This window comes from Molossus molossus, unplaced genomic scaffold, assembly GCF_014108415.1.
Source record: "Molossus molossus isolate mMolMol1 unplaced genomic scaffold, mMolMol1.p scaffold_m16_p_1, whole genome shotgun sequence".
Classification (NCBI taxonomy): Eukaryota; Metazoa; Chordata; class Mammalia; order Chiroptera; family Molossidae; genus Molossus; species Molossus molossus.
Genome location: NW_023425344.1, coordinates 194046975 through 194071109, shown reverse-complemented (window position 1 = coordinate 194071109; position 24135 = coordinate 194046975). Strand labels below are relative to the sequence as shown.

Below are 24135 nucleotides of genomic sequence, written 5' to 3'. Positions count from 1 at the left end.
GGGAGGGAAAGCCTGGGCTCCCTAACTGACTGTGAAGGGATCACGTCAAAACACTAGATCTGAACTTCCCGCCGCTCTGCTGTAGACCTATGGAAGTAGACGCCCTGCCGGCCTCCCAAGAAGCTCACAACCGATTGGGTCCTGCTTGTCCAATGGGCGGCCGCACCGTGCTCAGGTTGGGGGGGCCGTTGCCGGGAAACCACGCAAACACCAGAGAGCACCGCTGGGGTGTGGCCTCGGGAGCCCCGGAGCCCGACTGCTGGATATTTCGGGGATTTTTGTGCTCCAAAATGGTGAGTGAGTGGGGAGGGTGGAGAGGTCTCGAAACTATTCGTGTATCTGTTGATTGAGTTGTAGTTTACAGCAAGCCTGCTTCTAGAAAAAGGATCTGAAACGCCCAACCTCAGGTGGGAAAGTTGTATTTAGTTTCAGAGGCCTCAGGTGCAATTACTTTAGGGCCGCTCGCGGTAGATTCCAGCTTTTTTTTTTTTTTTTGCATTTTCTCTACACTATCAGATCTGCCTGGTAAAAATCTAATTTCCCATACTTCAGGGAACTTTGGGAAAAGATTAAGGACCGCTGAACAAATGAATGAGTGGAAATAAAAGCCCGGGAGAGAACGAAGGAATAAGTAGCAGTGGGTTGACTTATTAAACCTGATGGGCATCTTAACAGCACTTTATGGCCAAGCTGGGGGATGGGGGAGGGGAAGGGGAAGGGAGGAGGGGTGAGGAGAGGAGGAATTCCCTGCGTAGAGATAAAAGAGCTGGGCGTATAGAGCTCGACTGCATGTCTTTGAATCCTAGTACAGCTATTTATTATCTGAAGAACCTTGTAAAGTTCCTTTCACTTTAGATGCCTCGTCTATAAGGTGGGGAATAATAATAATACCTACTTCATTGATATATCAATATATTTACCTAGTACATTTACACTTTTATTATGGTATAGCTCTCTGAATTTAGGAAGGTAGCCAAAGACCCTTCTTTTATTACATTCACCTATATTTGTATCATTTGTTCCTGGGGCTTACATAAATACATTAAAAAATTAGATTTTGGAACACCAAAATATGCATACTTTTATTTATCTTTTGCATTACAGGCTTCCAAAAGGAGAACTTTGAGCTTCAGTGAAAGGCACCAGAAATTAGTAGAAAAAAACTACAGCAAAAAATTGCATGTTGAGGCACTAAAAAAGATAGAGAATCAAGTCAGGGACCAAATGGTGCAGAATGAAAATGATGACCGTGCTGAACGTAAGAGATTCCTAAGATTATTACAGAATGAACAATTTGAGTTGGATATGGAAGAGGCCATTCAAAAGGTAAGTTTTACTATTCATTCTTATACCATTTTTTTCATTTTCATTTTCTTCTTGGAAATGATGAAAGCTAACTGCTCATACTAGAATTGAGTAGCTAGACATCAGGCAAAGGATGCCTGCCCCACTGTTAGTCAGCCCAGCTTAGTGGTTAAGAGTTGGGTTTTTGGAGCTAGATTAGGTCTTTGAATCCTTGTGCTGCTGTATATTGGTTGTGAAATCTTGGGTGGGTGGCTTTTACTTTTTATGCTTTGTTTATAAAATGAGAATAATCATAGTACCTACATCATGTGATTGTTTTAATGAGCTAATACATGCAAAGGCCTTGGGATAATGCCTGGAACAAAGTTAGCACTCAGGTTTTTGTTTTGTTTTTTTCATAAATATGAAATCTGTAATTACTAATGAAATCTGTCCACGGTTTTGTTCACATAAGTATAATTCTGTTGTCTTCCATAAAATTAGAAAGGGAAAGTTTAATACCTTTTGAATCTACTGAAATTAAATGTGTATTATTAAGAGGTAGAAAATGAACACTTACATGTTTGGCATAAATTTACTCGTACTTTTTATTTGTGAAATACTGCCTTGAAGAATTCAGATGCAAGTTATATGTATATAACTCCTAAAATATGTAGATACATTTTCAGTGGAAATTTCTAAATATTTAAAGTGATGAGGGTGGTAGAAAAAGGGAAACAAATAAGAAAATAAATGAGTTCTCAGTAATGTGAAAAAGGAGTTCTGATATTTCATTATTTTTTGAGTATCTGTTTTATATTCAATATTTTTTAGGAAGTGACAACAGCAAGTTTTTTGTTTTTTTAAAATTTGTTTTTATTGGTTTCAGAGAGAGAGGTGGTGGTAGTTGGGGGTGGGGGGAATAAAGCATATACATGCCCCCTACTGGGGATCAAGCCCATAACCTAGGCATGTGCCCTGACCAGGAATAGAACCAGTGACCTCTTGGTACATGAAACACACTCAACTGAGCCACACCAGCCAGGCTGGCAAAAGCAAGTGTTAAAAGTAGTATCTATCTCTCTGAGTTCCAAATTCCAGAAACAGACAGGACTTTTTACCCTGAGCAAGATCCCTGGATTTAGATTTTTTCTTATTCTTTTTTTTTTTTTCTTTAAAGCTATCCTATCAGTTATCTCCTGCATACTTCAGTTTGCATTCTATAAAATAGATATTTTCTTACATAATGCCATTATCTCACCCAATAGAATTATCAGTAACTTCTAGGTATCATTTATTACCACTTCATAAGCAAATTTCTCTGATTGTGTCAGAAATCTGCTTTTTCATTTGGTTTGTTTTAATCAGGGTCTGAACAAGATTCATACAGTGTATTTGATTGTTATGTCTATTAGGTTCCTCTTAATCTAAGACAGCCCCTCCGTCATCCTTAATTTTTTTTAACTTCATGTTTCTAGCTTGTTAGCTAGGCCAGTTGTTGCATAGGATATCCCACATTCTGAATTAATCCACTTACTTCCTCACTGGTTTCTTCGATTTGTTCTATCCCTTATATTTCCTCTAAATAGAAGTTAGCCTTAAAGGCATGATTAAATTTGTGTACTGTACAACTTTTTGGCAATTACTCCATAGATGATGCTCTCCTTGACATTGCATCACATCAGCAGGCACATGATAACTGGTTGTTTCACTTTTAGCAATGCTAATGTTGACAGTGGGTTTAGTGACCCACCTGGTCCCTCCACTGTAAAGATCCCCATTAAACTCATCTATGTTTCACAGTGAATCATTTCCTTCATTAGGGGTTGCAAAACACTGATTTCTAATTTTTTTATTCCTTTCACATTTAGCTGAAATTCCTCTATAAAGAACTTTCCCTCATCAGCTATGGTTATTTGGTACCCTAAAATGCAGTTCTTACTGGACAGGGAGATAGTTAATTTTCAGAGTAAAGAATTGGTGCCCTAGTCACTTCCATTGGTGTCTGCCTATGTTGTTGTTTAAACTTTTGTTTTGTTTAGTTTTTGACTTTTAAAAAAAATATCTTTATGGACTTATGAATTGCATTTATTATTAATTAAAAATTTTATGCTCAAATTGTCCCATCTTTGACCAATGGATGCCCTTTTATTATTTTTGTGTCCTTTTGACAAGACTCCCTTAATTTATGATATTTTCCTTACCTTCTGTCAGAACAAAATGTTCCAGGCTAGTGATGGTTAATTTTATGTGTTAATTTGACTGGTCTGTCGGGTGCCCAGATATTTGGTCAAACATTATTCTAGGTGTTTTTGAATGAAATTAACATTTAAATTGGCAAACTGAGTAAAGCAGATTGCCCTCCCTAAGGTGGATCAGCCTCATCCAATCAGTTGAAAGCCTGAATAGAACAAAAAGGCTAAGAGGACACTCCTCCTTCTTGACTGCCTTCCACCTGGGAGGGACACCAGTTTCTTTTCCTACTCTTCCTGAGTCTTAAGCCTGCCAGCCTTCAGACAGGAATTACACCTTCAGTTTTCTTGGTTCTCAGTCCTTCATACTTCGACTAGAACTAAGCCATTATTAGCTCTCCAGAGTCTCTAGCTTTCCAACTCACCCTGCAGATCTTGGGACTTCCTGCCTCCATAATCACTTAAGCCAATTCCTTATCATGTTAGTTCTGTTTCTCTGGAAAGTCCTGACTAATACAAGGCAGCTTATCTTGTATGTTTCTTGTTTCACACCTGGAATTGGCTGTTGTACCAAGGAGTTTTTATCGTTCAGTGGAAATAATATTTAGCGTCAATTTGGGTGCCAGATTTATTATCCTTGGGTTATCATTGATTCTAGGTCTTTTAGTAGAACTTGGAAATATGCATATTTCTAACTTTTTATTTTGAGATAAATTTAGATTTATGGAAGAGTTGCAAAAATAGAATAGAGAATTTCTGTGTACTCTTCACCTGAATTCCCTTTATGTTAACATTTTTTTTTTTTAAATCCTCACTCAAGGATATTTTTCCATTTATCTTCAGATAGAGTGGGGGGAAGGGAGGGAGGGAGGGAGGGAGAGAGACAGACAGACATTGATTGGCTGCTCCTCACTTGACCCTGACCATGGTCAGAGACCGAACTGCAAACAAGGTACGTGCCCTTGACCAGAAGTGAACCTGCGACTCTTTGGTCTGTGGGCCGAAGCTCTAACTGCTGAGCCAAACTGGCCAGGGCTATGTTAACATCTTAAATAATTGTAGAACAATTACTAAATGCGGAAATTAGCCTTGGTATAATACTGGTAACTAAACTACAGGATTTTTTCAGATTTTAAATACTGATTTACATTAGTTTTTCCATTAATATATTTTTTCTGTTCCAGGATCAAATTGCATTTAGTTGTCATATCTCTTTAGTCTCTTCCAGTTTTAGTCTCCTCCGGTCTATGAAAGTGCCTCACTTTTTCCTGTCTTTCATGATCTTGACAATTTTAAAGACTACTGTTCATTTGTTATTAGTTTCTGTTGCCGTGTGACAAATTTTTACAATTTAGTGACTTAAAACAATACCATTGATCACCACAGTTTCTGTAGGTCAGAAATACAAACGTGGTATAATAGCTGGATAGTCTGCTCAGTCTCGTGAGGCTGAAATCAAGGTGTTGGAATGCATTCTCATTTGGATCTCAGGGTCCTCTTGGGGTTGACAGATTTTATGTTTTTATAGTAAGACCGAGGCCCTTCTCGCTCAGAGGTTGCTGAATTCCCTGCCATATGATCCTCTCCACAGCATAGCAGTTTGCTTTCCTGAGTTCCACAGGGCAGTAACTTCAGCTATTCCTTGTCAGTTTAAAGGCTTACCTGATTAGGTCAGACCCACCTAGGAAAATCTCCTTTCTGGTTAACTCAAAGTCATCTGATTGGGGACTTTAATACCCTATTCGTGCATTATATCAGGGGCACATGATGTTGATATGTATTATTCTTAATAGCAACCTTGATCACTTGATTAAGGTGCTTATCTACCAGGATTCTCCCCTATAAAGTTTGCACTTTAGAATTGTCTTGCAGTTTGTAAATAATAAATATTTTGAAGGAGATACTTTGAGACTCTGCAAATATCCTGTTTCTGTTTAAATTTTTGCCCTCTAATTTAGCATTCATGGGTGAATCTTACCATCAGCAATTATTACTTTTGGGTTCTAATGATAATTTTCTATTTGTCTCATTCTTCATTTATTTATTGGAATTTTTCTATAAGAAAGAGTGATCCCTTCTCACTCATATATTTGTTCAGTTATTTATATCAGTGTGGATTAATAGATATTTATTTTATACTTTTGGTTATAATTCATACTATTGTTACTTACTTTGTTGCTCCAGTTGTTCCAATTTTGCCTTTTGGAAACTTTTTTCATGTTGTCTTTTGTCCTCTTCTGATATCATGCTCTACTTTTTATTTTCTTTCCTTACCCCATCACCCCCTTACTTGCTTTTTGATACCAGAAGATGTTCCAGGCTCATCTTATTCTCCCATTGTCTAAGAATCAACTATTCCTCTAAGGAGATTTTATTTCTTTTACTGGAGAATGGTATTTAGAAACCAAGATATGAATGATAGGTGTGCTCATTACTGGGGTCTACTCCCTGTAGGTGAAAAGAACTAGAAAATAAATGTATAGTAATAAATGCATACATACATATCTATGTTTACTTTTGTGTCTATCTACATAGATTTATTAATAAAAAAAAATATGAGCCAACAGTGGTACTGCTGACTCCAATCTGGCACCACATTGGTCATTATAACCTTTGCCTTTGCCTTATTTGCACCTGCTCTCTCCAACAAAAAGAAAGCTGGCTCTCATTATCTATAATATACCTACTCTTGCAACCCTAGTATACAAATAAAGTGGTTTCATAATTGCTAACCTGCACCCCTGTAAACAACAAATTTACTTACTATGATGCAGATTTGAGTACAGTTTTTTCTGTCTTTAGCCTTATGGTATCTAATCAAACAGTTTTCCAAAGTTACTTATGTCCACTCCTGCCTGTCTTCATCATTGTGGTTATGTGATTACTTTTTAATACAGCTAATTTGTCATAGTCTGCATTCCATTGTTTCCCCCACATCTGGTTTATTTCATTAAAACTTTTTTAAATGTTGAAATAATTACAGATTCTTGGGAAGTTGCAAAAACTGTGTAGGGAAGTCCACTGTGTCCATGGCTGGTTTCCCTCAATGGTTACATCTTACATAACTGTAGTTTAATATCAAATCCTGGAAAATGACATTGGTACAATATGCTCATACCCTTCTATGTCATTTTATCACATGTATAGATTTGTCCAACCCTAATGTCATTCAGGATACAGACTTATTCCATCACTGCCAAGATCTCTTTCGTGTTACCATAGTGTAGTTACACACTTGGAAACCATCAATATGTTCTCCATCTCTATAATTTTGTCATTTCAAGAATGTTATGTAAATAACATACATATGTGGAATCATGTCTGTGACCTTTTGAGTGGGCTTTTTTCATTCAACATAATGCTGTTGAGATTCAACATGTTGTTGGATGTATCAATAGTTAATTCCTTTTTATTATCAAGTAGTAGTACATAGATGGGTGTACTGGTTGATTTCTTTTTAAATTTGCATATTATAAAATCCATTCTTTGTGATGTACAGTTCCATGGATTTTGACAAATGCTTAGATTTGTTTCCATCATCACAATGTCATGCAAAATTCCGTTACACCAGAATCCCCCTTCATGCTGCTGCTTTGTTGGTCAGCTGCTCACTTCTCCATCCCTAGAAACCACTGACTTCTTTTTGTCATAATAGGTTCACTTTTTCATAGTATCATATAAGTGAAATTATATAATATGCAATCATTTGGGTTTGACTTTTTCAATTAGCAAAACAAATTAAAATTATATATTGTTGCCCTGGCCGGTTTGGCTCAGTGGTAGAGCGTCAGCCTGCAGACCAATGAATCACGAGTTCAGTTCCAGCCAAGGGCATGTACTTTGGTTGTGGTTTGTCCCCGGCCCTGGTTGGGGTTGTGTGGGAGGCAACCAGTCAGTGTGTCCTTCTCACATCAATGTTTCTCTCTCTCTCCCTTCTGTCCCTCCCACTCTATCTTGAAGATAAAGAGAAAAAAATATTCTCGGGTGAGGATTAAAAAAAAAAGATTCCATATTGTTGCATGAGTTATCCACCACCCCCCCCTTTTTTTAAAGAAATTTCCTGTGATTGATTTTAGAGAGAGGAAGGGGATGTGGAAAGAGAGAGAGAGAAACATCAGTGTGAGAAACATCGATCAGTTGCCTCTTGCACGTGCCCCAACCAGGTATCACACCCACAACCTGGGTATGTGCCCTGACCAAGAATCAAACCTGCCACCTTTTGGTGTATGGGATGATCCTCTAACCAACTCAACCACACCAGCCAGGGTGAGTTATTCCTTTTAATTGATGAATGGTATGGTAGTATTCCATTATGTGGATATACCATAGTTTATCCATTCACAAGTTGAAGGAAATCTGAGTTATTTCCAGTTTTTGGCAATTATGTATAAAGCTACTATAAACATTTGGTGACAAACATTTGTGTGAACATAAATTTTCTGATCTCTTGAATAGAAACCTGGGATGGAATGGTAGGTACATATTTAATTTTATGAAACTGCCAAAACATTGTACAAAGTTGCACTATTTTACATTTTCCCAAGTAATGTGTGAGAATTCTAGTTGCTTTGCTGTTGCTTTTTGTTAATTGAAGTTTTTATTGTGGTAATTGCATATTAGCTTTATAACAAACTACCAAACTGTTTTTCAGAGTGGCTGTATATTACATTCCTGCCCAACAATGTGTGTGTAATGGAGTTTCTTACAGCATTTGGTTTTGCCTCTCTTTTTTATTTTAGCCATTCTAATAGGTATGTAGTGATACATCATTGTAGTTTTCACTTGCATTTCCTGGTGGCTAATGATGCTGAACACGTGCTTATTCTTCTCTAAATACAGAGTTTAATCAAGCCTCTAGATTTTTCTACCATTTTACAGGAAATACAAAAGGGAAACAAGTTAAATAATATCCTTGGAACACAATAGGTCAAATTCAAAATATGGAACATTATATGGGAGATAGGTCCTAATTTCTACAATAGGTCAATGGCTCAGAGTGAAAAAGTGTGTATATGGGGGTGACTGCTGCAGAATAAAACAAACTAACAAGAAATAATAAGATGCAATATATGGACCTTGTTTGGATTTTTATTTGAACAAACCAAAAAAGTATCTTTGAGACAATCTGGGAAACCTGAATATGGACAAGGTATTAGATCTTACTAAGGAATTATTGTTAATTTATTTAGACATGTTAATGGCATAGTTGTTATATAGGAAGAAATTCTTATTAGGTAAAGATCAGTACCCAATTATATACATGGTAATGGCATATCTAGGATTTGTATTAAAATATTCTAGGGAAAAAAAAAAAGGAAAAAGTAAGAGTGGAGTGGAAGACTAGAGCAGACAAAAAAAGGTTAGCAAAATATTGATAATCAACTTCCAGTCAAGATGGCAGCATAGATAAATGCCTCCTCCCACAAACACATCAAAATTGCAACTACAGAATAACCATCGTTCAAAACCACCTGAAATCAAGCTCAATGGAAGTCCTACAACTACGAAATTAAAGAAGAAGCCACATGGAGACTGGTAGGAGGGGTGGACGCACGGACGGGCTGGTCTTACACCCACGTGTGGCGGATAAAAATCAGGAGGACACCTTGGCTATGAAGGTCCTCCCTGAGGAGTGAGGGGTCCCCATCCCACACCAGGTCACCAACTCAGATTTTCAGTGACAGGAAGAAAAGTCCCCATAACTTCTGACTATAAAACCACCAGGAACTGAGGCTGAGGGAGGCTGAGGCTGTTGGAGCCTCAGGCAGCTCCTCTTAAAGAGCCCGCACATGGGACTTACTCAGACCTGCTCCCTCTGAGTTCCAGCGTTGGGGAGGCAGCTGGAAAGGCACCAGAGACATACAGGGAAGAACTGAATTGTATGGCATTGGGCAAGGGCTGGAGAGGCAGTTTTCTCTTGGGCAGATATGTTGACGGAGGCTGATGTTCCTTTGGTGAGCCCTTCCCCCACAAGACTGGCAGATAGCCACCATATCTGGGACTCCAGCAACCTGGCTCATACTATTTGCCCCGCCCTGGTGATTCCCTGAGGCCCCGCCCCACCCAACTTTCAGGCTTACCCAAGCTGTTCCCAGTTGCTTTACCATAAGAATGGCCAGTCTTGGATACTGCTTCTGATTTTCCTAAATTCTCTCAAACAAGCAGCATCTGGTCTCAGGAAGCCCCATACCTCTTGTTAAGTGGCCCCAGCCTTGGCACTAGGAGCAGCCAGCCTGGGTTCACAACTTGGCTTTTCCTGGGCACCTCCAAGCCCAGCACAAGAAGCAGCCATCTTCAGACTGCTTTGTAGCTTATGCTTGGTGGCCCAGGGTAGAACACAGGCAGTGGCTGACCTTGTCCCAGACCAGCACACCCAGTGGACAGCTCAGACCACATGGAAGCACCACCATCCAACTACCTCTACAAGTGACACACTCAAGGAATGGACTCAGTGGGTACCAGAGCCTTGCTGAAGTAAGTCTTGCTCTGTGTGGTGGGCCCGTGCACAACTGATCATCCAAGGTAGTCAGAGGTCGGTGGATAGTGGGCATAGCCAGTTCTTACAGCTGATCAGCCTAAGGAAAACCCTCTTGATGTGCCAACAGCAATCAAGATTTAATTATAACAGAAGGGTGTAAAGTCCACATGAGGGGTGCACCTTGAGGGCCCTGCTGGGAGACCAGGGAGGCTGTGCCACTGGACCCTAAGGACACCTACTACAATAGGCCACCCTACGAAGCCCAGGAGACATAGCAACTCTACCTACTACATAGAAACAAACACAGGGAGGCAGCCAAAATGAGGAGACAAAGAAACATGTCCCAAATGAAAGAACAGAACAAAACTCTAGGAAAAGAACTAAACAAAATGGAGATAAGCAATCTAGCAGATGCAGAGTTAAAAACACTGCTTATAAGGATGCTCAATGAATTTAGTGAGATCTTAAGTGAACTTGGTGGGGCCTCAAGAGCATAAAAAAGGACCAGTCAGAAATGAAGGATGCACTAACTGAAATAAAGAATAATCTACAGAGAGTCAGTAGTAGAGTAGGTAAAGCCAAGAAGCAAACCATTGATTTGGAATATAAGGAAGCAAAACACACCCAATCAGAACAGCAAAAAGAAAAAAGAATTAAAAAAAAAATGAGGATAGTGTAAGGAGCCTCTGCGACAACTTCAAGCATACTAACATTTGCATCATGGGGGTGCCAGAGGAGAAGAGAGAGGACAAGAAATTGAAAACCTATTTGAAACAATAATGGCAGAAAACTTCCCTAACTTGGTGAAGGAAACAGACATACAAGTCCAGGAAGCACAGAGAGTCCCAAACAAGATGAACCCCAAGAGCCCACACCAAGACACATCATTATCAAAATGCAAAAGGTTCAAGACAAAGAGAGAATCTTAAAAGCAGCAAGAGAAAAGCAGTTACCTACAAGGGAGCTCCCATAAGACCATCAGCCGATTTTTCAAAAGAAACTTTGCGGACCAGAAGGGAGTGGCAAGATATATTCAAAGTGATGAAAAGCAAGAACCTACAACCAAGCATACTCTATCCTGCAAAGCTATCATTTTGAATCGATGGACATATCAAGAGTTTCCCAGCCCTGGCCGGTTTGGCTCAGCGGTTAGAGTGTCGGCCTGCGGTCCGGAGAGACCCGGGTTCGGTTCCCGCTAAGGGCATGTACTTCGGTTGCAGTTTGTCCCCGGCCCTGGTTGGTCGTGCGGGTGGCAGCCACTCGATGTGTCCCTTCACATCGATGTTTCTGTCTCTCTCTCCCTTCCTCTCTCTCCCTCCCACTCTATCTGTACAAAAAAATGGAAAAATATCCTCGGGTGAGGATAAAAAAAAAAAAAAAAAAGTTTCCCAGACGAGAAAAAGCTAAAGGAGTTCACCAAACCAGTATTATATGAAATGTTGGAAAGTCTTCTTGAAGAAAAAGAAGATAAAAAATATGAGCAATAAAATGGCAATAAATACATATCTATTGACAATTGAATCTATCAACAAAATGAACACGCAGACAGAAACAATCTCATAGATACAGAGAACATTTTGTTGGTTGCCAGATCGGAGGGGGATTGGGGGAATGGGTGAAAAATGTGAAGGGATTAAGAACTACACATTGGTTGCTAGACTGACAAACATCAAAGGGAAGGGGGGTGGGGAGGTGGGAAGAAATAAACCAAAGAACTTATATGCATAAACAATGGACAGAGACAACAGTGAAAAGGCAGGAGGGGGGCGGGAGTGGGGAGGAGGGGGTCAATGGGGGAAAAATGAGGAACATCTTAATACAGTCAACAATAAAGATAAGTTTAAAATATATATATATTGATAATCATCGAAGAAGAATTCTGGCCACCTGAGGGTGTATTTTAATATTTTTATTAACTATTGATATTTGAAATTTTCCATGCTAAAATATTTGGAAAATTATTTATTTATTTATTTATTTTGTTCAGGTAGAGTGGGAGGGAGAGAGAGTAACAGAGAGAGAGAGAGAGAAACATCAACATGAAAGGGAAACATCAAGTGACTGCCACCTGCATGACCAACCAGGGCCAGGGACAAACTGCAACTGAGGTATGCACCCTTAGCAGGAACCAAACCCAGGTCTCTCGGGACCGCAGGCCGACGCTCTAACCGTTGAGCACAACCGCCCAGGGTGGAAAATTATTTATTTAAATAATAGTTTATATATATTTTTTGTTGTTAATCCTCACCAGAGGATATTTTCCATTGATTTTTAGGTAGAGTGGAAGGGAGGGAGAGAGAGAGAGAAACATCGATGTGAGAGAGAGACATCAATAGGTTGCCTCCTGCACAACCCTGACCGTGGCTGGGGATTGAACCTGCAACCGTTCAGTCCCTGGGCCGAAGCTCTAATTGCTGAGCCAAACTGGCCATGCCAATAATAGTTTGTATTTTAAAATAAAACATAAGTAAGTGATTGTTGCTTTGAAGGCACTTGCAGTTTCCTATTATAAACAAATAAATTCAACCTTGATGAAAAAAATCTGATTCTGGAAGATAAATATCTAAAGTTATGTATCTCTTTTTAAATTATTATTCAGGCAGAAGAAAACAAAAGATTGAGGGAACTCCAGCTTGAACAAGAAGAAAAATTGGCTGTGGAACTGGCAAAACTAAAACACGAAAGTCTAAAGGATGAAAAGATGAGGCAACAAGTAAAGGAAAACAGGTATCTTGGTTTCTTTAAATTTCATTTATTTAGTTTTTATCTTTAAACTTTTATGTAATGCTTAGTACATAAGAGTGAAATGTCTTTATATCATTGCATTTAGGTAATATTTTGCCTGGAAATAATTACTGTTTTATATCCTACATAGATTCATTTGAGAAAAGAAATTGTATTCCTAGAAGTAAAGTGATAATATTTAAGGTGAAAAAAATGTTAATTCCCTCTGTGCCTTCCTCTAGACATAATTTTAAAAATGACCTCTTATTAAAAAAATATAGACTCATGGAATTCTCTTCTTAAGAGAAACTTTTGGTGATACCTCATTTGATTTTATACTCATGTACACTTCCTACAGTATTTCTGGAAAGTGGCTGTTCAGTTGAGGTCAACAACATGACTCTGATAGGAACTATGGGAACTTTCTTTTTCATTCAGACCTAACATTTTTTTTCTTTTTATTATTTATTTATTTTTTACATATGTCTCTCCTTTTTCCACCATAACACTTTCCACCCAGCTACCCCCGACCCCGCCACCTTCACTCTACTATTATCTGTGTCCATTGGTTATGCATATAAGTTCTTTGGTTTATCTCTTCCTGCCTTTCCACCCCTCTACCCTCTGAGGTTTGTCAGTCTGTTCCCTACTTCCATGTCTCTGGATCTGTTTTGTTTATCAGCTATTTTGTTCATTATATTCCACAAATAAGTGAGATTGTGTGATATTTGTCTTTCTCTGCTTGGCTTATTTCGCTTAGCATAATACTCTCCAGGTCCCTCCAGGTCCTCTCAGAGGGTAAGAGATCTTTCTTACAGTTGCATAGTATTCCATTGGGTAAATGTACCACAGCTTTTTTTTGTTGTTGTTATCCTCACCCGAGGATATTTTCCCATTGTTTGTACAGATAGAGCGGAGGGAGAGAGAGGAAGGGAGAGAGAGAGAGAAACATCGATGTGAAGGGACACACCGAGTGGCTGCCACCCGCATGACCAACCAGGGCCGGGGACAAACTGCAACCGAAGTACGTGCCCTTAGCGGGAACTGAACCTGGGTCTCTCCGGACCGCATGCCGACGCTCTAACCGCTGAGCCAAACTGCCAGGGCTACCACAGCTTTTTTATATACTTATCTACTGATGGGCATCTGGGCTATTTTGAATTGGATTGTTTGTCTTCCTTTTGTTGAGTTGTATGAGCAACACATTTGTGGCTGAGTGATAGATATATCATTGCATATATGTACCACATATTCTTTATCCATTCATCTATCTAGGTTGCTTCCATATCTTAGTTATTATAAATAACACCAAAATGAACACAAGGGTGCATATATCTTTTCAAACTAGTGTTTTGAATTTCTTCAGATAAATACCCAAAGGTGGAATTGCTGGGTCATATGGTAGTTCTATTTTTAACTTTTTGAGGAAGCTCCATATTATTTTCCATAGTGGCTGCACCAATTTATAATCCTACCAACAGTGCACAGGATTCCCTTTTCTTTACATCTTGCCAACAGTTGTTGATTTATTGATTGATGACAGCCATTCTCACAGATATGAGATGATTTTACTGTGGTTTTAATTTGCATTTCCCTGATGATTAGTGATATTGAGCATCTTTTTATATTAGTCTGTTGGCCATCTGTCTGTCCTCTTTGGAGAAATGGTCATTCATATCTTAATGACCTATTTTTTAATCAAATTATTTGTGTGTGTTTTTATAGTAAGTTGTATGAGTTCCTTAAATATTTTGGATTTTAACTGCTAATTATATGTATCATTGGTGAAAATCTTCTCCCATTCAGTAGGTTGTGTTTTTATTTTGTTGATAGTTCTCTTTGCTGTGTAAAAAAAATTTTAGTTGATGTCCCATTTGTTTGTTTTTTGTTTCCCTTGCCTAAGGAGACATATCCAAAAAAATATTGCTAAGAGTGCTGTAAAAAACTTTACTGCCTATGTTTTCTTCTAGGTATTTTATGGTTTGGGTTTTACATGTAAGTCTTTAATCCATTTTGAGTTTATTCTTGTATATGGTGTAAGAAAATGATCCAGTTTCTTTTTTTTTTTTGGTTTAAACATATCTGTCCAGTTTTCAGCACTGTTTATTGAAGACACTGTCTTTACCCCAATTGTATATTCTTGCCTCCTAGTCATAGTTTGATTCACCACATAGCTGTAGGTTTATTTCACAGCTCTCTATTCTGTTCCACTGATTTATATGTCTGTTTTTATGTCAGTACCATGCTATTTTGATTACTATAGTCTTGTAGTATAGTATGATTTCACGTAGTGTGATACCTCTGTTGTTCTTGCTTAATATGCTTTAGCTATTTGGTGTCTTTTGCAATTTCATATAAATTTTAGGGTTATTCTAGTTCTGTGGAAAATGCCTTTGGTATTTTGATAAGGATTGCATTGAATCTGTAGATTGCTTTGGGTGGTATGGACATTTTAATCACGGTAATTCTTCCTATCCATGAGCACAGTATATCCTTCCATTTATTTGTGTCTTCTTTAATTTCTTTCTTCAATATCTTACAGTTTCCTAAGAATAGGTATTTTACGTCCTTGGACAAATTTATTCCTAGGTATTTTATTCTTTTTGATACAATTGTAAATGGGATTGTTTTCCTAATTTCTCTTTCTGGTAGTTCATTACTGTTGTATAAAAATGCAGCTAATTTCTGAATATTAATTTTGTGTTCTGTTTTATTGAATTAATTTATTAGTTCTAATAGTTTTTTTGGTGGAATCTTTAGGATTCTCTTTACTATCATGTCATCTGCAAATAACAACAGTTTTACTTCTTTCCAACAATTTGGATGCTTTTTATTTCATTTTTAAAATTTGGCAACTTCTGTGGCTGGGACTTCCAAAACTGTGTTGAATAAAAGTGGTAAAAGTGGATCCTTGTCTCTGATCTTAAAGAAAAAGCTTTTAGATTTTCACTGTTGATTATGATGTTGGCTGTGGGTTTGATATACATGGCCTTTATTATGTTGAAGTATGTTCCCTCTGTCCCTACTTTGCTAAGAGATTTTATTTTTTAATCATAATGGATGTTGGATTTTGTCAAATTCCTTTTCTGCATCTATTGATATAATCATGATTTTTATCCTTCATTTTGTTTAGTGTATCAGGTTAAATGATGTGCAGATATTGAGCCAACCTTGCATTGCAGAGATAAATCCCACTTAATCATAGTGTATGAACTTTTTAATGTATTGGAGATTTCTATTTGATAATATTTTGTTGACAATTTTTGCATCTATGTTCATCAGGGATATTGGCCTAAAATTTTATCTTTTGGTAGTATCTTTGTCTGGTTTTGAATTGGTAACACTGGCCTTGTAAAATGAGTCTGGGAGCCTTCTTTCCTCATAATTTTTGGAATAGTTTGAGGACAGGTGTTAGTTCTTCTTTGAATGTTTGTTAAAATTCACCCATGAAGCCATCTGGTATAGGACTTTTGTTTTTGGGAGGTTTTTTGTTTTTTTTTTTTTTCCTCATCCGAGGACATTTCTGCATTTTTTGTTCAGACAGAGCGGGAGGGAGAGAGAGGAAGAGAGAGAGAGAGAGAAACATCGATGTGAAGGGACACATCGAGTGGTTGCCACCCGCACGACCAACCAGGGCCGGGGACAAACTGCAACCAAGGTACGCGCCCTTAGCGGGAACCGAACCCGGGTCTCTCTGTACCGCAGGCCGACGCTCTAACCGCTGAGCCAAACCGGCCAGAGCTGTTTTTGGGAGTTTTTTGATTAATGATTTTATTTCATTAGTAGTTATTTGTCTATGCAAGTTTCTGTTTCTTCCTGATTCAGTCTTAGAAGATTGCATGTTTCTAAGAATTTATCCATTTCTTCCAGTTTGTCCAATTTGTTGGCATATAATTGTTCATAGTACTTTTCTTATAATCCTTTGTATTTCAGTGGTGTCAGTTGTCACTTCTCTTTCATTTTTTATTTTATTTTGGGCCCTCTTTTTTTGGGGGGGGGATGAGTCTGACTAAAGGTTTATTAATTTTTTTTTTTTAATTATCTTTTGTGTGTGTGTGTGTGTGTGTGTGTGTGTGTGTGTGTGTGGTACGTGCCCCTAGTGGAAACCCAACCCAGGACTCTCTGGTCTTCAGGTCAATGTTCAACCACTGAGCCAATCTGGCTAGGGCGATTTTCTTTTTTAATCTTTCAAAGAACCAGATCTTGGTTTCATTGATATTTTCTATTTTTTTCAGACTCTATTTTATTTATATCCACCCTGATCTTTATAATTTCCTTCCTCCTACTCACTTTGGGTTTTGTTTGCTGTTTTTTCCTACTTCCTTTAGGTGTAATGTTAGATTATTTGATATTTTTTTTGTTTCTTGAGGCAGGCCTGTGTTGCTATGCATTTCCCTATTAGAACTGTTTTGACTGTGTCTCATAGATTTGGGGACATTGTGTTTTTATTTTCATCTGTCCCAAGATATCTTTTGATTTATTCCTTGATTTCCTTGTTTACCCATTCATTCATTGTTTAGTGGCATGTTATTCAGCATCTACGAGTTTGAGTTTTTCAGTTTTTTTCTTGTAATTGATTTCTAGTTTCATACCATTGTGATTGGAGATTTTTTAAAATTTTACTTTAAAATTTGTATTACACATTACATAATATACTGCATGATATATAATACTCCATAACCTTCTAGCAGGGGTAGATGAGTATAACTGAGTTATTTTTCATTAATCAGGAAAATGGCTTCCTTAACTGTTCTCCAAACCCTTTTATACATAGGCATGTCCAGATCTGGTGTTAATCTTTACTATCTATCTCTTTCCATCAAAGTCCACTGATATGAGTAATAGGCAACCCTTTCCCCTTGCCCCAGTTAGTGAATCTGTGGATGTGCGCAGTGGCAGTTCTGGGGATGAATAAGCACATGCCCATGATGGCGAGCCTGGAGAGAACTGCAAACCATATCGCGGCAAGGTTACTAAGGCCAGAAAAATACCTTCTAGGTCCTTAAAAATGACTGGCTTTGATCCCCTGATTGAAGAATATTCTTGATATTATTTCAGTATTCTTAAACTTACTGAGATTTGTTTTGTGGCCTTGCCTCTGGTGGGGTCAAGTTCAGCCATTGCTTGTGACCAGCTTGGGGCCACCTGCTAGGAGCTACAAAGTAATCTGTAGTTAGTTGCTGCTTGTGCCGTGTTTGGAGATGCTTGTGAGAGGCTATGCTGTGAACTGAGGCTGGCTGCCACTGGTCCTGAGCTGGGACCCTATATTGGACACCAGGGTGTGAGCTGAGACCAGTTGCCACTTGTGGCCATTTCACTGAAGCTATGTTCCAAACCAAGACTGACCCCCCATTTATGCCAGGCTTGAGCCACCTGATGGGAGTTACAATGCAAGCTGAGACTGGTCACTGCTTGTGCCTGGCTTGGGGCTGATTAGCAAGAGGTTTAGGGCAACCAGCTGTTGCTTTTGGGAGGTTTGTGGACATTTGAGAGCTTTACGGAAGTCCACAGCATGAGCAGAGGCGGGCTGCTTGTGTGGAAGAGGTTCACGTGTGGAAGAGGTTCAGGTTGGGTATGCTAGTTGGTGAGACAGGGTTTCAAGCAAATGGTGCTAACCCGTTTAATGGAGAGCTCAGATCTGGCACCGGTCTGTGCCAGCTCCTGGGGAGGAGGAGCACTCCACAAAGAAACAATAGCGCCTGCCAATGCTTCTGTCCCTGCAGAGGGCTGCCCTGACCCATTCCCCTCCAGCTTCACCCTTAAGTTAGTCAATTTAGTTCCTCCCTGTATGTCCTTAGTGCTTTTTGAGCGGCTGCCTGTGTTGGAGCCCTGAATGGGGCGAATCCATGCACAGGCCCTTCAAACAGGTACCTACATCTCCAGCAGCCTTCTGTCTCACTTGAATGCAATCCCCCTTGGTTTTCACAGCCAGATGTTGTGGGGACTCCTCTTCCCAGCACTAGTGTCCCAGGTTGGGACCCCCTGCTCCTCATGAGGAATCTCTGAAGCTGAGATGCTGTCCTAATTCTAAATCACCTCACTGTGTGTATGGGATCTGCCCTTTCTGTGTCTCCACCCTCCTACCAGTCTTGACATGGCTTCTTTCTGTCCTTAGTTATAGGAATTCTGTTCACCTAGTCTTCTGGTGGTTCTCAGTTATGGTTGTTCTATAATTTAGCTGTAATTTTTTTTTTTTTTTATCCTCACCCGAGGACATTTTTCCATTTTTTGTTCAGGTAGAGTGGGAGGGAGAGAGAGGAACACAGAGAGAGAGAGAGAGAAACATCGATGTGAAGGGACACATCGAGTGGCTGCCACCCACAGAACCGACCAGGGCCAGGGACAAACTGCAACCGAGGTACGCGCACTTAGCGGAAACCGAACCCGGGTCTCTCAGGACCGCAGGCTGACGCTCTAACCGCTGAGCCAAACCGGCCAGGGCAATTTAGCTGTAATTTTTATGTGGTAATGGGAGGAGAGGAGCATGGTATTTACCTGTTCCACCATCTTGACCTGAAGTTTCCTAAGACAATCATTAAGAAGACCAATATTGGAGACTTCTTCTCCAGGATATGAATACCTTTTTAAAACTAAAATAATTAAGATGGTGGTGTTTTAGCACAGGATAAACATATGGATCAATGAAATAGAATAGAGCAGCTCTTCTCAACCAGAAAATTTAGGCCATAATATGTAATGAATTAACTTACCTCCTATGGATGTAAAATAATACCAGCTATAGACCATCTTTGAGACAATTAAAAATACAAATACTAAATTTTCTGTGAACCCTAGTTGAGGAAGGATGGGATAGAAAATCCAGAAACAGATCCATGCATGTATGCACACTTATTTTTGACAAAACTGACACTGCAGAGCATTCAGAAGAAACAGATATTTTTAGATAATGATACTAGATCAGTTGTATGTCTACAGTGAAGAAAATGAGCTTGATTTCTCTCTTATTCCACACACAAACATCCATTCCTAAAGAACTGTAGTCTAAAGGTGAATGGTGAAACATCAAAACTTTGAGAGACTAATATAAGAAAATATCTTTATGTCTGTGGGGGTGAGCAGCATTTCTTAAAACATGAACAAAAGTCACTGACAATGAAGAAAAAAATTGGTGAGTTAGAATACATCTCTTCATCCAAAGAAACCACTATGAAAGTAACCACAGACTGTAAGAAGATATTTGCAACGTGTATAACCAACAAGAGACCAGTATCCATAATATATAAATAACTTTTATGCAAAAGTAAGTAGACAATCCAGTATAAATGGACAAAAAATATTGAACAAGAACTTCACAGAAGGTATATAAATTACTCACAACATATGAAAAGGTCTCAGCTCCATTAGTAGGAGGGAAACATAACTTAAAACCCTAATGATGCATTAGATACCCATGAGAGTGGTTAAACTTTTTAAAAATGACTCGACTAAAAATTGTTACTGGGTATGTGTAGCAGTGGGAGTGCTTAGACACTGTTAATGAGAGTGTAAATATGTACAAATCTTTGGAAAACTGACATTATCTACTAAATTTGAATATAGTCTACACTATGACTCAGAAATTTCACTCCTAGGTATATATCCATTGGAAATGTGTGTACTTGTCCTTCAAGTAAAGGTTATTTATTTGACATTGGTTGTTTGGAATGACACATTTTTTGTACAGGCAATTATTATTAATTGTGATTGAGTTTGTACATTGGTTCACAAACCCTTGTAAACCCTTATATTTATCAGCCTCTTCGTAAAATATGTAGATTAACCTAGAAACTTAATCCTCATTTATAATATTATTTTTATGAAAGAAGGCAATCTAGTGGTATATACGTTTGCACCCACAGCAGTAAGGGCAAGAGGACACACCATAATACCAGGAATATCTTTCTCCCCTTACCCCTCTGATGAGCTCTTTGTAGGTATGGGGTACTTGTAAGTTGAGTTTGTATTTAGGTGAGGTGCCTCTGTGTTCCTGTAAGAATTAAGATAAGTATCTAGGTGACATCTATGCTCATAATACAGCTCAGAATTCTCATATTCTGTTATATTCAGAATGATGACTGGCACATTAAAATGAAAAGTTTTGTATGGCATCTTGTTTTCACCAAGGTTAGGAAAATGATGGATTCAAAATAATTTAGAGATTATTTGAGGCCAATTTCCATTTTTTCACAGATAAGAAAAACAAGTCCAGAGACGTGAAGCAAACTTTCCCATGGTCACTCCCTCTTTATCATCATTATAAAAAAAATAATTACCATTTATAGAGTATTTACTGTGTAACAGGTACCTTTCTAAGCTCTTTTTACAAATTAGCTAAATTCCCACAGCTACCCCCTTTTATGTATAGCAAAACCAAGGAACCAAATTTAAATAACTTGCGTAGGTTTAAACCTCTCTACTATAGTTCTTTTATTTTGAAAGTATATGTAGCTGGACAGAAACTGTAACCAACATTGATAAAGCAAGCAACCTTCTCTGAGTCAAGCACTGGCAAAAAGATTTTTAGTGCCTTGACTGGTTTGATTCAGCATTCAGAGCATTGGCCTGCAGACCAGAGAGTCACGGGTTTGATTCCCAGTCAAGGGCATGTACCTCATTTGCAGGTTTGATCCTGGGCCCTGGTCAGGGCGTGTGTGGGAGGCAACCAATCGATGTGTCTTTCTCATATTAATGTTTTTCTCTCTCTCTCTCTTCCTCCCTCCCACTCTATCTAAAAATCGGCAGAAAAATATCCTTAGGTGAGGATAAAAACAATATATATTTTTAGTGATGATTATTGAAAGTAGGAGGGTTGTTTTGTCCAGCAGATTAACTACAGTCTCCCATCTCACATGCATTCTGATTTTTCTTTGTATGAAGGGAGAAAGGGGTATTTTTTTCCCCAAAATATTTAAATAATGTTTTACATATTTAGAGAAACATTATTTTATTTACTTATTGTTTTTTAATGAAATACCAGGCTTTATTCTGTAAACCTCAGCATCTTCTAGTTTTCTAGCTTTGGTGGGTTGAGATTCTGTTTTTTTTATCCTCACCTGAGGACATTTTTGCATTTATCTTCATATAGAACAGGAGGGAGAGAGGCAGGGAGCGAGAAGAGAGAAATATCCATGTGAGAGAGACACATCGACTGGTTGCCACCCATATGACCCCAACCAGTGCTGGGGACAAACCACAACCGAGGTACGTGCTCATAGCGGAACTGAATCCAGGACTCTCTGGTCCGTAGGCCGATGCTCTAACTGCTGAGCCAAACCAACCAGGGTGAGATTCTGTATTTTTTCAAAATGTTTTTGTTGATTTTTTTAGAGAGAGAGGAAGGGAGAGATAGAAACATCGACATGTCTTTGATCAGCTGCCTCCTGCACACCCCCTACTGGGAATCGAGCCGGCAACCCAGGCCTGTGCCTTGACCAGGAATTGAAATAGGACCCTTCAGCCCATGGGTTGATGCTCAGTCCACTTAACCACACCAGCCGGACTAGAAAAAAATTATTGCCCTGGCCAGTTTGGCTCAGCGGTTAGAGCGTCGGCCTGCAGTCCGGAGAGACCCGGGTTCGGTTCCCGCTAAGGGCACGTACTTCGGTTGCAGTTTGTCCCCGGCCCTGGTTGGTTGTGCGGGTAGCAGCCACTCGATGTGTCCCTTCACGTCGATGTTTCTCTCTCTCTCTCCCTCCCACTCTATCTGTACAAAAAATGGAAAAATATCCTCTGGTGAGGATAAAAAAAAAAAAAAAAAAGAAAAAAATTATTTTAAATTTCAGATATAGATTAGTTTTATAGTAATGGTCCTCAACTTTAAATGTCTTTTTTTTTTTTCTTAACAGTGCTGAGCTCAGAGAATTGGAGAAGAAGTTAAAAGCAGCTTACATGAATAAAGAAAGAGCAGCTCAGATTGCTGAAAAGGATGCCATTAAATATGAACAAATGGTAATCATGTTTCTGCTCATTATGTCTTCTGTATTTTTAGGTTCATTTAAAAAAACAAAAGTAGACCAATTTTTAAAAAATTGTTGCATACTATAAAGAATTTATAGTGCTAGATTTTTCAAATGCATTATACATTTCAGATCCCTAAAGTATAGGAAATCATGGATTATTTAATATTGAGCCTTGTTTAATTTAATATTACAGCCTTTCAGAAACACAAAGGATTAGGTTGCTGCTTTGAATGAATGGTTATATTCAGAAACTCCCAGCATTCTTTGTGGTCTCTAACCAATTATTCTTTGACAAACTAATAAAGTACGAGTTGTTAGTATAATTAATATATTTTAATGTTATTAATTTTTCTTTTTTAAAAATCCTCACCTGGAGATATGTTTATTGATTTTAGAGGAGGGGGGAGAGAGAGAGAAAGAGAAATATCGATGAGAGAGAGAAACATGAGTGGTTGCCTCCCATATGCACCCTAATGGGGGATCAAACCTGCAACCTAGGTATGTGCCCTGACTGGTAATCAAACCTACAACCTTCTGGTGTACAGGATGATGTTCCAACCAACTGAGAACCAACCACCTGGCTGGGATAATTTTTCATTTTTTTATTTTTATTTTTTTATTTTATTTTATTTTTTATCCTCACCCGAGGACATTTTTCCATTTTTTGTTCAGGTAGAGTGGGAGGGAGAGAGAGGAACAGAGAGAGAGAGAGAAACATCGATGTGAAAGGGACACATCGAGTGGCTGCCACCCGCACAACCGACCAGGGCCGGGGACAAACTGCAACCGAGGCACGCGCCCTTAGCGGGAACCGAACCCGGGTCTCTCAGGACCGCAGGCCGACGCTCTAACCGCTGAACCAAACCGGCCAGGGCAATTTTTCATTTTTTTAAATGTTCTAAAAAATTAAATATAATTTTAGACAAACTTTTCTGTTTTATAAACAGCAATCTCTTATCATGTCTCCATTTTATCCCCTTTTCTAACTCCTGACATACTGCCAAATTCAGGGCAAGAGTTACTCTTGTGAAAAGGATTTTCAGACATACTCACCAATAATAAAATAGGGTTTATTGAATTAACACTTAAAAGCAGATGCAGCCCTGGCTGGTTTGGCTCAGCGGTTGGAGCGTCAGCCTGCCGTCTGGAGAGACCCAGATTCGGTTTCTGCTAAGGGCATGTACCTCGGTTGCAGTTTATCCCCGGTCCTGGTTGGTCGTGCAGGTGGCAGCCACTTGATCTGTCCCTTTCACGTCAATGTTTCTCTCTTTCTCTCTCTCCCTCCCACTCTATCTGAACAAAAAGTGGAAAAATGTCCTCAGGTGAGGATTAAAAAAAAAGCAGATGCATATCATCCCTTGAGCTCTCACTGTCACAAAGAAAGGCTGGACATAGACGGACAGGCCTGATCCAATATTATACAGACTTTACATTCCCCTTCTCTCATTGCTCTATGATGTTGTTGAACATTTTGGTGGTCAAGTTCCCCCTCTCCTAG

The 24135-nt window shown here is 38.9% G+C and overlaps 1 protein-coding gene across 3 annotated transcripts in view; it reads left to right on the top strand.

Annotated features, from left to right (window-relative positions):
- The first annotated feature begins 216 nt into the window (after positions 1–216).
- The window catches only part of MNS1 (meiosis specific nuclear structural 1), a 40252-nt gene continuing 16333 nt past the window's right edge, over positions 217–24135 (top strand). For 2 of the 3 annotated variants that reach the window (XM_036266002.1, XM_036265992.1), the window contains exons 1-4: positions 217–293; positions 1105–1326; positions 12554–12681; positions 22524–22626. In XM_036266002.1, coding sequence (XP_036121895.1) covers positions 291–293; positions 1105–1326; positions 12554–12681; positions 22524–22626 — 456 coding nt within the window. In that variant the 5' untranslated portion in view covers positions 217–290. Of the gene's footprint in view, positions 294–777; positions 872–1104; positions 1327–12553; positions 12682–22523; positions 22627–24135 lie in introns of those variants that run through there. The other variant, XM_036266012.1, reaches the window with a different exon arrangement.